This window comes from Actinia tenebrosa, unplaced genomic scaffold (genome assembly GCF_029948245.1).
Source record: "Actinia tenebrosa isolate PJP-AT-01 unplaced genomic scaffold, QUT_ActTen_1.0 PGA_scaffold10__47_contigs__length_13832649, whole genome shotgun sequence".
NCBI lineage: Eukaryota > Metazoa > Cnidaria > Anthozoa > Actiniaria > Actiniidae > Actinia > Actinia tenebrosa.
The window spans coordinates 13,457,092-13,473,463 of NW_028292570.1; the positions used below are offsets into that span (position 1 = coordinate 13,457,092).

Consider the following 16,372-nt stretch of genomic DNA (forward strand, 5'->3'; position numbering starts at 1 on the left):
TGCAAAGAGACGCTTTGCACATGCGACGGCATGGCGCCAGTGAATGACCCCTGCTTTGGAGCTGCCATCCTTGTTAGATGGCAGAACAATAAAATCCCTTTCCCCTCGAGAATTAAATTCTTTCTCATGTAAAACGATTGTATCGTTCCTGCCATCAAGTCAGCGACCGTACATACTGAGAAACATTGCATACACCATTGCCCATGATCACATGACACTATATGTATCTCCCTATCGTTAGTTATGGGTTCCCTGTGTTATTGAAGTCAAGGATATTAACGCTATAGAAATTATCAATTATTATTATTAGATTGACGACTGAAGCCATGGACGCAGAAACAAGAAAACGGCTGTAACTAGCTAGCTTCTACCCTCCCCTCCCGTGGTCTGCTATTATTACCCGCCCCCCATGATAACAGAGATCAATGAACCACCACCCCTTCCCCTCACGTTCCCACATATTCTCAAAAATGTCTTGCTTATTGAATATTTCTATTTTGCTTCTTAACGCAAATTTTTTCACCTCAAAATTCCAACATTGGGCTTGTTTTCGGGTTCCCCTTCTACGTAATGTTTTAAGAAGTGTTAATAAAATATTATTTCCTTTCTCTCCCCCCCCCCCCTCCTTCCCAGGCCGACACCCCCTAACTGACACACCTGCTCGTACTAGTCTTTGTGCTTTTATCTGCTTGTTGATTTGCATTTCCTGTTTGTCTTTTTCCGAACTCTTTGTTAATGATAACCACCACCCCCTCCCCCTCACAGTCTACACATATTTTCAAAAATGTCTTACTTATTGGTTCTTTAAGCACATTTTTCACCTCAAAAATTCCAAGCATTGGCTCGTTTAGATTCCTCTTCTACATAATGTTTTAAGAGTGTTTACCAACATTTTGGTATTGCTTCTCCCCTCCCCCACCACCCCCCCCCTACCCTCACCTCCAAAAGGCCGACCACCACCCAAAGACACCTGCTCGTACCAGTCTTTCTGCTGTTATCTGTTTGTTGATTTGCATTTCCTGTTTGTCTGGTGAAAGCGAAGCAAGCGTTTGGTCACTCGTTGTTCTTGTCCTCTTTTCTTCGTATTTCAAGTAAGTTATACGAGTTAATTTGTATCAATCAGTGCATAAATACATTAGTTACGTGTGATATAGTAGATCTCTTAGAATGTTATAGATAAGATTTACTGTAAGGTTCTACAATACACAGCTTTGATCATGGAAGAGTTGATATTGGAACAGTATGATTTGAAAGCCCGTAAAAACCTCATTTGACCAAATAACCAGATAGAATAATGCTTGTAGAATAATGAAGTAAGAATTTGGATTCCAAGCAGTTTAGCTGGGTTGATATCGTCTGTATGTTAGTGAGTTTTGATCGTCGATCGATCGAAGGATGCTGTAAATATGGGTGTTGGCTGTCTTGGCAAGTTTCCAAAGCTTCAGGAAGCCGTGTTCGTGTCTTGTACTCAGACAGAATCGTACGAATGGATTATTTGAAACACCAAGCCATTTATCAAACGCCTATCTAGCTGTATAATTTCTTAATTTAGTTTTTGATTTTAATCTTTTTTCTCAATATATTTGTATTATTTTTGACTGTTCTGTTTGTCGTAGCGTCCTAATCAAGATTTTCAATCCATATTGAATTAATTCATCATATTTCTTGAATCTGTGATATTCTTGACGTACGTGCTGGCTTCATAAACGTTATGTTTCCAGCTAGTTTTCCGTATTTTTTCACGACTTCAGATACACTTGTTAAGGCAAATTATGCTTGCTAAGGTGTGTCGACAGATCACGAGACTTTTAGAGGTCACGCGACCATCTTATGTTACATAGATGAACAGTTTTGATTGACAGCTGATGACAAAGAACTTGAACTGAGTTCAAAATATAAATTCTATTGAAAAGCTTTCAATACTTTACATAGATGAACAGTTTTGATTGACAGCTGATGACAAATAACTTAAACTGAGCTCAAAATATAAATTCTATTGAAAAGCTTTCAAGATTCCTAGTGGAAGACAATGAAGTTGGGAAGCATTCTTATTATGGATTGAAGGATGCTGTTAATAGTGATTTAGATAAATATACAGAACTCCATCCCAGAGTCAATAGAGTGTTATTCTTTCCTGCGGCATGCATTTTGATTGGTTAGATACTGGATTCAGTTTGGTGCATAGTTGGTAATATGTCAGTAGTTCAATAATTATCTCCACAACAGTGCAGCCAGACTGAAGCTTCTATTTTTCAACCAAAAAATCTATGATCATTAATTGTGTTTCATTAACATTTCTGTTGACAATGCTCTTAGGCATCTCCCTTTTGTTTCAAAAATTATGAATATTTATTAATGATGAATAATTATAAAAAATAATTTGAATATCTCTTCAATGTTAAAGCAACAGCAGTGGTCAACTATCACTGCATATGTTTTTATTCAAATAATATTTTCCTATTTATTCTTATTATTCTAATTTTATTTAGATTAATATCATAAATCAAGAATGTGTTGTGTGAACTAAAGAACTTGAATGTTATTAAGCTAACTTATGTAAAGTTACAAAGTGCAGGGTTTTTATTCAAGGCATAGTAAGTTTAATTAATAAAGTTAAAGATAACTTCTAATTTGTTTTGCTGTACAGTGATGTGTAAATTAGGTCAAAGAATCATCTATTTATTCTGATGTTTTTATTCTTTTGCTTATAGACTCAAGTCTCAAGTCTTGCTATAGATACTAGCTTCTTTAGAATTATCATTGATTGTAAACAAGATTGTAAACGTCAGAATAGAAGATCTGACAGAAAAGAAAGCAAAGCAGAGGTATCATGCAACATGTTAATCCATGCTACATACCTAATACTATGTTGAACACTTCAATAGTCCATTGAATAAACATGGACAAAGAAGAAAGGTAAGATTGTATGGTTTAGCTACTATATCTAATTTGTGGAAAACATTTTAAAATAATATTGTCCAATAATATAAATGCTTGCTAAGAAATGTGAGTGCTTTTCCTCTTGTGGTTGCAACTTAAATTACTGTGTATATAATGATCATATATGAGATAAAAATACCATAGATGTAATATTACCAGACTGTAATCAATACTAATTTAGTGGTAAAAAGATATAACTAGCTAAAAACTAGTGTGAGCTGCGTCGGTGTTTCTAATGAAACAGTAATGATGAAAAGGTAAATTATACACCGTGAAAAGATGAAAAAACTTACTGACGTTTCGGACGCTAGTCCTTCGTCGGAGTAAAAGAGAAAGAAGTGGTAGAAAGGAGTGTATATATGATAGAATAAGACAAAAGAAACCAAAAGAAACCAATGAGAGCAAGGTAGGCAAGGAAACAAAAACAAACAATCAAAAGACTTCTGTTGTCGGTCCTAAATCTACTGTTAAAATCACTGACCATTTTGTTTGTACCACTTCTAATGTTGTATATTGTATTAAATGTACCCGCTGTAATCTTTTGTATGTGGGCGAGACTGGCCGCCGTCTTGGTGATCGCATTTGCAATCATCTTTATGATATTCGCAATAACAATCCCACCAAACCAGTTTCCCGCCATTTTAATCTAGCTAACCATTCTCTTTCTGACTTCATTGTTTTCGGTCTTTCTTTGCTTAACGGCAACAATGATTGTCGCAAGACCAAAGAAATGCGGCTTATTCACCTATTGGGCACTCTTAGTCCCAACGGGATTAATGAACGCTTTATTTTCAACTAACCTTTCCTTTTGTCTTTTGATTGTTTGTTTTTGTTTCCTTGCCTACCTTGCTCTCATTGGTTTCTTTTGTCTTATTCTATCATATATACACTCCTTTCTACCACTTCTTTCTCTTTTACTCCGACGAAGGACTAGCGTCCGAAACGTCAGTAAGTTTTTTCATCTTTTCACGGTGTATAATTTACCTTTTCATCATTACTAATTTAGTGGGTGTATCTTAAACAGGAACTACTGTTGCCTGGCCTTACTTCTGTTAAGAGTAGGGAATCCATGTCTGCGTCGTTACTTCAAAAATCAGTGGAATGCTGCAGTAAAATACAAACCTTGGACTGACTGTGCTCAGAATGGAGCTGACCTGCTGCGGATGTTTAACCCTCTTCCATATGAAAAGGATGCAGTGATATCTGGTGATACATCACAATGGGACATGTCTCTTTTGGTCAAAGCTCTACTTCATTCACGGCCACCATTTGTTGTAGCAGCTGATCCGGTAGCGGCAGCCCTTGAAACCTTGAGGAAAATGCGAAACAATTTGTGTCACTCTCCAATTCCAAGGGTTGAAGCTACTGATTTCCAAACATCATGGAGGGATGGATGTAATGCACTGAGCTTGTTCGGCGCTACTGCTGGGGACTTTGATAAGGTGGAACAAGGTGAGAGTGATATTTGAGATAGATCACATCCATCTTGTATGTCATTCAGCACTATTTACATTCATGTAGTCATTCAATCTTTTCTATAAAAATTTAGAATGGAATAGAGTAGGAATAGAAGGGATTAGAACAGACAGAATGAAATAGAATGAAAGAGAACAGAATAGAATAAGAACAGAATAGAGTATGAATAGAATTGATTACTACAAGACGGAATAGAATGGAGAGAAAGAAGAAAGTAGGGATTTTATTTTTCTGACAAAATTTTCATTTCAAAATAGTATTTTAGCATTTAATCTGCAAGTGCAAGGAGTGGAGGAATGCTATTTATGTTTTAAATTTAGGGTGTTAATTTTTGGTACGACTTACACTCAAGATAAGAACTTGGTCATAAGTTTTCTTAAGGAAATAGTATGAAATGTAGAAGGGAAGGAAATGGAATGAATAGGACCACACATGATTGCATGGGAGAGAATAAACAGAATAACCATGAGAACAGAACAGAATAGAATAAGTATTAGAACAGAATAGAATAGAATAAGTATGAGAACAGAATAGAATAGAATAAGTATGAGAACAGAATAGAATAGAATAAGTATTAGAACAGAATAGAATAAATAAGTATGTGAACAGAATAGAATAGAATAAGTATGATACAATAGAATAAGCAGAATAGAATAATAAGTATGTGAACAGAATACAATAGAATAAGTATGTGAACAGAATAGAATAGAATAAGTATGCGAACAGAATAGAATAGAATTATGTGGAACAGAATAGAATAGAATAAGTATGAACAGAATAGAATAGAATAAGTATGTGATAGAATAGAATAGAATAGAATACAGAATAGAATAGAATAAGTATGTGAACAGAATAGAATAAATAAGAAAGAATACAGAATAGAAAGAATAAGTAGAACAGAATAGAATAAATAAGTATGTGAACAGAATAGAATAGAATAAGTATGAGAACAGAATAGAATAGAATAAGTATGTGAACAGAATAGAATAGAATAAGTATGTGAAACAGAAAGAATAGAATAAGTATGAGAACAGAATAGAATAGAGTATGTGAACAGAATAGAATAGAATAAGTATGTGAACAGAATAGATTAAGAATAAGTATTGATGAACAGAATAGAATAGAATAAGTAGTGAGAACAGAATAGAAAATAGAATAAGTATGAGAACAGAATAGAATTAGAATAAGTATGATGAACGAATAGAAAGAATAAGTATGTAGAACAGAATAGAATGAATAAGTATGTGAAACAGAATAGAATAGAATAAGTATGAGAACCGAAATAGAATAGAATAAGTATTGTGAACAGAATAGAATAGAATAAGTATGAGAAACAGAATAGAATAGAATAAGTATGACGAACAGATAGAATAGAATAAGTATGATGAATACAGAATAGAATAGAATAAGTAATGTGAACAGAATAGAATAGAATAAGTATGTGAACAGAATAGAATAGAATAAGTATGAGAACAGAATAGAATAGAATAAGTATGTGAACAGAATAGAATAGAATAAGTATGAGAACAGAATAGAATAGAATAAGTATGTGAACAGAATAAGAATAGAATAAGTATGTGAACAGAAAGAATAAGTAGGAATAAGTATGATGAACAGAATAGAATAGAATAAGTATGTGAGAACAGAATAGAATAGAATAAGTATGAGGAACCAGAATAGAATAGAATAAGTATGATGAACAGAATAGAATAGAATAAGTATGTGAACAGAATAGAATAGAAATAAGGTATGAGACCCCCCAAATAGAATCAGAATAGGTATGAGAACAGAAATGAACTAGAATAAGTATGTGAACAGATAGAATAGAAATAAGTATGAGAACAGAATAGAATGATGAATAAGTCTGAGAACAGAATAGATATCAGAAGAAGTCTGTGAAACAGAATAGAATAGGAATAAGTATGATGACAGAATAGATAGAATAAGTATGAGAAGACTAGAATAGAATAGATAAGTATTGAGAACAGAATAGATAGAATAAGTATTTGAGCAACAGCAATAGAATAGGAATAAGTCTGAAGAACAGAATAGAATAGAAATAAGTAGGAGAAACAGAAATAGAATAGCATAAGTATGTAGAATAAGTATGAAACAGATAAAATAGAATAAGTATTTGTAGAACAGAATAAATGACTAACGTATGAGAACAGAATAGAATAGAATAAGTATGTGAACAGAATAAGCATAGGAATAAGTATTAGAACCGAATAGAATTAGAATAAGTATGTGAACAGAATAGAATAGAATAAGTATGTGAATGCCTAGAAATAGAATAGAATAGCGTATGATGAACCAGAATAGATAGAATAAGTATGAGGAACATAATAGAACTAGAATAAGTATGTGAAAACAGAATTAGAATAGACTAAGTATGAGAACAGATAGAATAGAATAGAATAAGTATGTAGAACAGATAGAATAGAATAAGTATGTGAACAGAATAGAATGGAATAAGTATGTAGAACAAATAGAATAGAATAAGTATGTGAACAGAATAGAATAGAATAAGTCTGAGAACAGAATAGAATAGACTAAGTATGAGAACAGAATAGAATAGATAGAATAAGTATGTGAACAGAATAGAATAGAATAAGTATGTTGTGCACAGAATAGAATAGAATAAGTATGAGAACAGAATAGAATAGACTAAGTATGAGAACAGAATAGAATAGAATAAGTATGTGAACAGAATAGAATAGAATAAGTATGTGAACAGAATAGAATAGAATAAGTATGAGAACAGAATAGAATAGAATAAGTATTAGAACAGAATAGAATAGAATAAGTATGAGAACAGAATAGAATAGAATAAGTATGTGAACAGAATAGAATAGAATAAGTATGAGAACAGAATAGAATAGAATAAGTATGTGAACAGAATAGAATAGAATAAGTATGAGAACAGAATAGAATAGAATAAGTATGAGAACAGAATAGAATAGAATAAGTATGTGAACAGAATAGAATAGAATAAATATGTGAACAGAATAGAATAGAATAAGTATGTGAACAGAATAGAATAGAATAAGTATGTGAACAGAATAGAATAGAATAAGTATGTGAACAGAATAGAATAGAAAGGAATTGAATGGGACAGAATAGAATAGAATAAGTATGTGAACAGAATAGAATAGAAAGGAATTGAATGGGACAGAATAGAATAGAATAAGTATGTGTGAACAGAATAGAATAGAAAGGAATTGAATGGGACAGAATAGAATAGAATAAGTATGTGAACAGAATAGAATAGAATAAGTATGAGAATAGAATAGAATAGAATAAGTATGAGAACAGAATAGAAAGGAATTGAATGGGACAGAATAGAATAGAATAAGTATGTGAACAGAATAGAATAGAATAAGTATGAGAACAGAATAGAAAGAAATTGAATGGGACAGAATAGAATAGAATAATTATGTGAACAGAATAGAATAGAATAAGTATGAGAACAGAATAGAATAGAATAGAATAAGTATGAGAACAGAATAGAATAGAAAGGAATTGAATGGGACAGAATAGAATAGAATAAGTATGTGAACAGAATAGAATAGAATAAGTATGTGAACAGAATAGAATAGAATAAGTATGGGAACAGAATAGAATAGAATAAGTATGTGAACAGAATAGAATAGAATAGGTATGAGAACAGAATAGAATAGAAAGGAATTGAATGGAACAGAACAGAATAGAATAGAAAGGAATTGAATTGGACAGAACAGAATAGAATAAGTATGAGAATAGAATAGAATTTAAAGGAATTGAATGGGACAGAATAGAATTTAAGTTTTCTTAAGGAAATAGTATGAAATGTAGAAGTGAAGGAAATGGAATGAATAGAACCACACATGATTGCATGGGAGAGAATAAACAGAACAACCATGAGAACAGAACAGAATAGAATAAGTATGTGAACAGAATAGAATTGAAAGGAATTGAATGGGACAGAATAGAATAGAATAAGTATGTGAACAGAATAGAATAGAATAAGTATGAGAACAGAATAGAAAGAAATTGAATGGGACAGAATAGAATAGAATAATTATGTGAACAGAATAGAATAGAATAAGTATGAGAACAGAATAGAATAGAATAGAATAAGTATGAGAACAGAATAGAATAGAAAGGAATTGAATGGGACAGAATAGAATAGAATAAGTATGTGAACAGAATAGAATAGAATAAGTATGTGAACAGAATAGAATAGAATAAGTATGTGAACAGAATAGAATAGAATAGGTATGAGAACAGAATAGAATAGAAAGGAATTGAATGGAACAGAACAGAATAGAATAGAAAGGAATTGAATTGGACAGAACAGAATAGAATAAGTATGAGAATAGAATAGAATTTAAAGGAATTGAATGGGACAGAATAGAATTTAAGTTTTCTTAAGGAAATAGTATGAAATGTAGAAGTGAAGGAAATGGAATGAATAGAACCACACATGATTGCATGGGAGAGAATAAACAGAACAACCATGAGAACAGAACAGAATAGAATAAGTATGTGAACAGAATAGAATTGAAAGGAATTGAATGGGACAGAATAGAATAGAAAGGAATTGAATGGGACAGAACAGAATAGAATAAGTATGAGAACAGAATAGAATAGAAAGGAATTGAATAGGAAAGAACAGACTAGAATAAGTATATATGGAAACAGAATAGAATAGAAAGGAATTGAATGGGACAGAACAGACTAGAATAAGTATGAGAACATAAAACGAATAGCTATGGTTTGTAGTATACTTGTTCTGTATAAACAAGTGCTTCTCTGATACGCACATATCTTTTCTCAAGATGTTCAAAAGCCATGGACTGAACTAATTCCAATGTTGAAACACTGTGCAGACCAAGACCAAGCCATTCTAGATACACTGGATTCATGTAAGTTACATTGTAAGAAAATTGTTTTCATTGCATCTAAGTGTATGCATGCATTTAACCAATTTCCTCCAGTTTTCCATGGTATTACATCTCATTTACCACAATTTTTGTCATCTAGCTGTCAAAATGTTATGGACTTATACGAGGCCTAACCAAGGGACTCCACAACATATTTTGACACCTAGATGATGAAAAAAGTGGTTAATAAGAAGACATAAAATAGAAAACTGGAGGAAAATGGTGTGACATATTTATTCTAATTTCTTGCGAAAAAATATTTTCAAATTTAAACAGTTAACAGCAAATTAGAACAACTGCAACAAGGACAAGTCAGTATTGCAGAAAGTCAGGTCAAACTGCTACAAGGACAGAAGAATAGTGCAGAAAGTCAGGCCAAACTGCTACAAGGACAGAAAAATAGTGCAGAAGGTCAAGCCAAACTGCTACAAGGACAAAAGAATAGTGCAGAAAGTCAAGCCAAACTGCTACAAGGACAGAAGAATAGTGCAGAAAGTCAGGTCAAACTGCTACAAGGACAGAAGAATAGTGCAGAAAGTCAGGCCAAACTGCTACAAGGACAGAAGAATAGTGCAGAAGGTCAAGCCAAACTGCTACAAGGACAAGACACAATAAAAAAAATTATTGAAAGTCATGCAAAAGGTTAGTTGACTTGAACACAATATTGATTGTTGGTCCTCTTTTGAGCGTTTGAGTGGTAGGACATTTATATGACATGAAGTGGTTGGTATGGTGACTGTAATGGTCCAGTCAGGTTATGGTGTGTAAGATGTCAGTTAGAGTGGTAGAACATGTTTATGACAGTTTTTGTACGCACGCGCCATGTTTAAAGCACAAGCATGTGCAGTACCAGAACTTTTATTTTGATGACGTAACGAAAAGGTGTGCATTATTTTTTTTAAAAACTCGAAAACTATGTGGTCAAATATCTTTACATTTCTACAGTTTTTTTCCGTAGAATAATAAGGCGACTGACAATATATTTTAAAGAATTGGACTATAGAAAACTTTTTATCTTGAAAAATCGCTCTTTCTTTAAAATCTTGATTTCTGTAGTCACGATCTTAATAAATCTCTGTCACATAACAGATAACAAAACAAACTTTCATATTACAAAATATAAAAATGATTGAATACGTTAAATTCGAGATTTTAATTTCTTAATGGCAAAAAGGGCCTGTTTTGTTGCTGACGTGTCGCTGCTATGGTAACTATTCACGTGATCATTTTCACGAAAAATGATTCCTAAACTCATAGTCTTTAATATGGTTAGTGTATCAGATATCAAGATATAGATCTGTATTTGCTATAACATAATAATAATATAGTTCTATTACTCTAAAGCCTGAAACTATATGAAGCCACCTTAAGGATATGATGATCATATATGGATACTTATGGAACATTAATTATTTTTCAGGGGACAAACCTGCAGAGAAAGATCTTTCTTCAAGAGCACTAGGTAAAAACCAAATCTTGTGTGCAAATTTCAAGATCATTTGAAATGAGGAGGGAGGGGAGGGGGGGGGGGGGTGGTAATTCTTTTATATTTGCAAAATATGAGGGTACCGGCATAAGGTATTCATGCAAAAAGGTGACATTTAATTTCAGCTACTGAGCATAACATTTTCTAAATTATTATGAAGAAGGGGGTACATTTTCATTTCAAAGATATTGTAGGGGGTACACATTTTACTTCATTTTTATAAGATATTTTATTCTTACCTTTTCTTCCTGTCTTTTGGGTGTTAAATTGTTGTATTTTGATTTTTAGAATATACAGAAAAACTGAAGTCATCCATCAAACAACAAACCGATTTTCTGTTGTCAGAGGAAGAAGACAAGAAAATTAGAACCGATGACATCTTTACGAGTGTGACTATCCAACGCGGTCCAAAACACTTCGAGGAACCCAAAGAAAAGACATTTGGCAGGAGGCAATTGGATAAAATTCAAGCGAGTAGTACAAAACTCACAAACTGTTCAGAAATGTTTCTTTGCCCAGAAAATGATGATCAGCAATCTGCAGCTTTTTGCACGACCAATCCTAAATCTATCTTGTTGACGGGCAAAGCAGGAATTGGAAAATCCCTTTTTTGTCGGAAGCTGGCACGGGATTGGTCGCATGACCGATTGTTTGAGGAAGGTCAAGAAAATGCCAAAGTACCTGATTTTCAGTTTGTGTTCCTGTTGACATTCCGTCAACTTCTTCTAGAAAAAGAAGAAGAAAGGATTGACTTACGTGATATCTTAAATCAATCCTCCCTACTGAACGAACACTCGGTAATAGACGAGCCATTACTGCGGTACATGATTGACAATCCTGAGAAGCTGCTCATCATCCTCGATGGTTATGATGAGTATAAACATCGAGAGAAAATCACCGGGGACTTTGAGTCAAGATACCCAAACGACCCTCATGAAAAAATACCTGTTCCTGCTTTGATTGCCAAAATCATGAAAGGAAAGATGTTAAACGGTGCAGTGGTCCTGATATCCTCGAGGCCTGGCGAAGTAGAGGAATTAAAAGAAATTGCCTTTGATGTGAGATGTGACATTCAAGGATTTTCTTCACTTCAAGTGCTAGAATACATCGAAAAATATTTTAAAGCCAACGAAAGCATGAAGAACAAAGCACTTGATCACATCAAAACGAATGAAATTCTTTTGAGTTTTGGTCACATTCCTGTGATGTGTTTTCTAATGTGCTACTGCATTAAGTGGTACATGACTGAATCAAAAACCACAGAAAAACTACCCGTCACAAGAACAGAACTTTATCATGAAATAATCAAAGTATTTATTAAGAAACATTCCTCTTCTAAATATGAAGAAATGGAAGAAACTAAAGTACAAGAAATATTACAAAAACTAGCTGAACTAGCGATGAATTTAATGATGGAAGATAAATATATTTTCAACGAAAATGATATGAAAAAATTCAATCTTAACGATGAAGAAATAGCAAACCTGAAAGCGAGTGGATTACTTGACTGTTGTCCTGGCGTTAAAAAATCTCCATTCGAGAAACCACCACTTGAATTTACGTTCACCCACTTAACGATTCAAGAATTTCTTTGTGCTTTTTTGTTTGTAGAGAAAAAACAAATCCCAGAGAAAAAGAAAACGAGTGATGTGACATTTCTGTTCATGGCGGGAATGTTTTCAAGAGAAAAAGATGAACAAATGATGGAAAAGTTGATAGAAAATATCAAACCAGGGAATAAATACGATCATAGGAATAAACTGCTAACTTTATCCTGTCTGTACGAGTACAAAGACAATGGATTTTCTACCAGAGTAATAAATAACCTTAAACACATATACTGTGATAGGGATGGGAGGATTGGATTTGAGGAAATAACTGATATCGATTGTTTGTACATAAGTTATTTATTAGATATAGTGAATTTAATCAACGCAGAACAAACTAAACAACATCCAATATTTACACAGTCATTCATTGTTAAGTCATTGCACATTGGGTATTCATCTTTATCAGCATCAGGGATCAGAATGTTGTGTAATTCTCTTGTTAATATTTCTATTGTTGATGAACTGTTGCTGTTTGTTTGTGAATTAGACGATGAATGTATTAAAATGATATGTGACATGTTGCCTCGTACTAATATAACACACCTATACCTAGGTGCTAATGATATAACAGATGTTGGTGCTCAGTGTCTGTGTTCAGTATTAATACGTGATGATTGTCGTGTAAAAGTGTTAAGCTTATTTGATAATATCATAACAAGTGAATGTAAACTGTCTCTAAGACAGATCCCTGGTGTTGTGTTGGATATTTAGATCAATAAAACTCTCATATGTATTGAATATTGAAGAAAACCATAATAAACGAGTAGAATATAATCTGTTTTTGTAAATAATATCATATTTTATTAAATAATAAAGAAATTCTTGTAGTTTTATTTTTGTAGTTGATTGAAAGTTGATTTGTGTTTTACTCAACAAATATTCAAACAAATCCATTGAAAATCAAAAATATCCCTTGACAAATGTCCAGTAGTTTGATATCAATACAAGAACAAGTTTGTTTTCATCAATATTTTTATTCAACCAAGTTAAAAGAGACTTTTTTTGACAAATATTCATTTTTTTCTTCATATTTTGAACAAAGTGAGTTGGACTTGAAATACGGACAACAGCAAAAATACTTGTTTTCTTTGTCAAATCATAATATTTCTTATCGATAAGAAAGAAACCATAGATATTTATTCTTATTTCAGAGCATTTCATTGATAAAATAGTATTTTGAGTTGGTTATGTTTTGTTTTGAGGTCAACAAACTTGTGTTGAAAAATGGCGGCAAATGATGGCTTGTTTTGTACAAGACTTTAGTTGAACATGGACGAAGAAAACACTACACGACTAATACAAGCTGGAATGATCCGAGTAAATCAAGAAATAATTCTAGCCTAATGTGGTTCAATAATCATAGTTATCTAGTTTTTCAATGTGAGGATCAGCAATAATTCAGCTCACCCTTTTTTACTTGTCTTTGTTCAGCTCACCTCGAGTCTGAAAGAAAATAAATAACACGGATATTTAGAACAAATTCTATTTACTCAAAACAAGACTAAAAAACAAAACACACTTTCATTTCTGTTTGGTTTTACTTTTCCTGGGTCTTTTCACATCAGATCAAAGAACACAAAATACTGACTAAACGAAGGTCTTGACTGCGGACATTTTTACAGTTTGACATATTCTCGAAAACGAGCGACTTTTCCATAACTCTTCCAGATTCCTCGAAGCAGATGTAGATAGGTTTAGTATTTGAGGTATTTACTTGCAATGTGGTTGGTTGTGTAAGTCAGTAAACTGTTGGGAAGAGAGCAATAATCCAGTAGAAATTCTTGGTTGATGAAGAACAAAGAACAAAACCAACTTTGAAAAACTTCCAACCAACCAGTCACGTGATGAAAAGAGCGGGAAAATAATAATCCACGCTGATTGGTTCATGTCAGGGAACTTGAACCAATCAAAGAACATTAATCATCATCATCATCATCATCATCATCATCATTCACAGGCTACCAATCTGATAAAAGGAAAATATGAATGTGTATTGTCGATTTTGACATTTCCCCTAAACGGCTTCCCATCTTAGTAGCAATTTTCTCCCCGATTTATAGTGGTTAGCCAATAACATAACAATTTTATGTGTATAAGAATTACAGAATTTGCATGAAAACACTAGAGGCAAAAGGTAGTAGAAACTGCAAGGTAGGAAACAGCTGTAAAAACAAAAACCAGAACACCACCAAACTACGTCTAACAAGGTGAGTAGATTGAAAATAAATTAAAAATTGGAAAAATTGTTCAAACCTTACAGACAATCGATGTGTAAATCGTTTGTAAATTAATATACCCAAATTTATATTATCAAAACAAGTTTACTTTCGACACCAAATTGCAAAATTATAGTTTCAATCGTCTTTGAGCAAAACGAATGGGCTGTAGCTCATATGGTTTTGATGTATTTCCTATCATTTTGAAAAACGCTAGGCAGTGCTTATCTAAGATGGATGAACCGTACCTCTTGAAGACATCAACACGGAAATAGTATAACTTGTCTAAGACCAATATCCCGATAAACCATACCCTATCCAGCAGAACATCTTCCGTATAGAAGTGCCCCTCTCACGTTTGTGAGACTTGGGACATACCCTCTTCACCTGTTCCCACCATTCCCGAGGGTGCTCCACGCTCCTTCTACTTGCTGTACCATGATGCAGGGTTTTTGGTGTAATACTCAAAACACGGAAAGAGATAGCAGCCTGAGATTTTCGCAAAATTCTAAGCTTGCTCCAAGTCGACCTCTCCTGTCTCGCGCGTGAACTAATACTCGGTCCATGATTTTTCATGATTTTACAGTATGTTAGTTTGTTTGAAGGGGCACTTGGATAAAAATCGATGAAAATTGGAAATGACTTTAAACTTGGGTAAACTATCTATATAGCCCCAATAGTAGCCAAGCAACATATTTCATTCACTGTGATGATCAACACATCTATCATTATTCCACCACAGTTCAGCCCATTCAATTTTCACACTTATTATCTATGGGGGCTTGAAGAACCCAACAAAAATGACCGCTCGCCAACATGATTGGCTTCATAGCTCAGTTGGCAGAGCATCGCACCGGCATCGCGGAGGTCATGGGTTCGATTCCCGTTGAAGCTTGAAATCATTTTTTCAAGTCTTTCTTTACAGCGTTCGCTTAGATCGCTCATTCACTGTGATGATCAACACATCTATCATATTTCTTGACCGTTAAAAGTGGGGTATGAAAATCATAAGTTTTATTCAGCATTTAAATTGTGAATAAATGACGTCATTTACTCAACCCTATTGTTTTTTTCGCTTTTAACCCAAAATATCCCAACTGCAAGTGGCTCCCAGGATAAAATTTTCACTGATCTGGTTTTCATAGTCGTAATTGAGTCATAATATCTTCAAATACTTCAGTTATTTGGACTTTTAAAAATGAAGTTACCTTCACGCGACCGAAGCGAATCGAATTATCACAGAAACTATAGAGCGTTTTGACGTGACATCACAGCGGCCATGTGGATGTATTAAAACAATACATTTTGTATCCTCCGGTAATTGAACTCTATTTTTAGGCAAAAACTGTGCAGAAAGTTTCTATTGTTTGGTACACCAATATGGCTGCCTTCTCACGTAAGTGAAAACGCTCTATACGACCTTTTTTAAAAGTGCTTTGAAAAGCACTCCTTTAGGTACGTTAATTATTGTGAGAAGGCGTAGCTTTGTTGGTTAGTGCGCGGCCTTCAGAGCTAGCTTCTCTCTGTTCTGTGTAGCTTTAATTAGCTTTAAATACCCGTAAAAAGGATTTGATGTATTGTTGACAAAAAGATGATTTGATGTATTTTATTAATTCTAATCATTTTTTTACAATATTAACCAATATTAATTAACAACTGATATCTTTTGATACAGCGGTTGAACTGCGCTCCCATATTCATGAGTTTAACCGCGAGGGT

At 33.4% G+C, this 16,372-nt stretch overlaps 1 protein-coding gene and 1 non-coding gene across 2 annotated transcripts; both read left to right on the forward strand.

The window, feature by feature from the left end:
- Positions 1–1,008: 1,008 nt before the first annotated feature.
- Positions 1,009–13,270, forward strand: LOC116290159 (NACHT, LRR and PYD domains-containing protein 1b allele 4-like). Its single transcript, XM_089027071.1, has 7 exons — positions 1,009–1,091; positions 2,712–2,916; positions 3,965–4,392; positions 9,237–9,323; positions 9,618–9,983; positions 10,762–10,803; positions 11,116–13,270. Exons 2-7 carry the CDS (start codon positions 2,900–2,902, stop codon positions 13,146–13,148), a joined length of 2,973 nt encoding a protein of 990 aa, XP_088883197.1. The 5' UTR covers positions 1,009–1,091; positions 2,712–2,899; the 3' UTR covers positions 13,149–13,270.
- Positions 13,271–15,475: 2,205 nt separating this feature from the next.
- On the forward strand, positions 15,476–15,548 carry Trnaa-ggc (transfer RNA alanine (anticodon GGC)). The gene has a single exon. It is a non-coding gene; the product is annotated as a tRNA-Ala (tRNA).
- Positions 15,549–16,372: the final 824 nt, after the last annotated feature.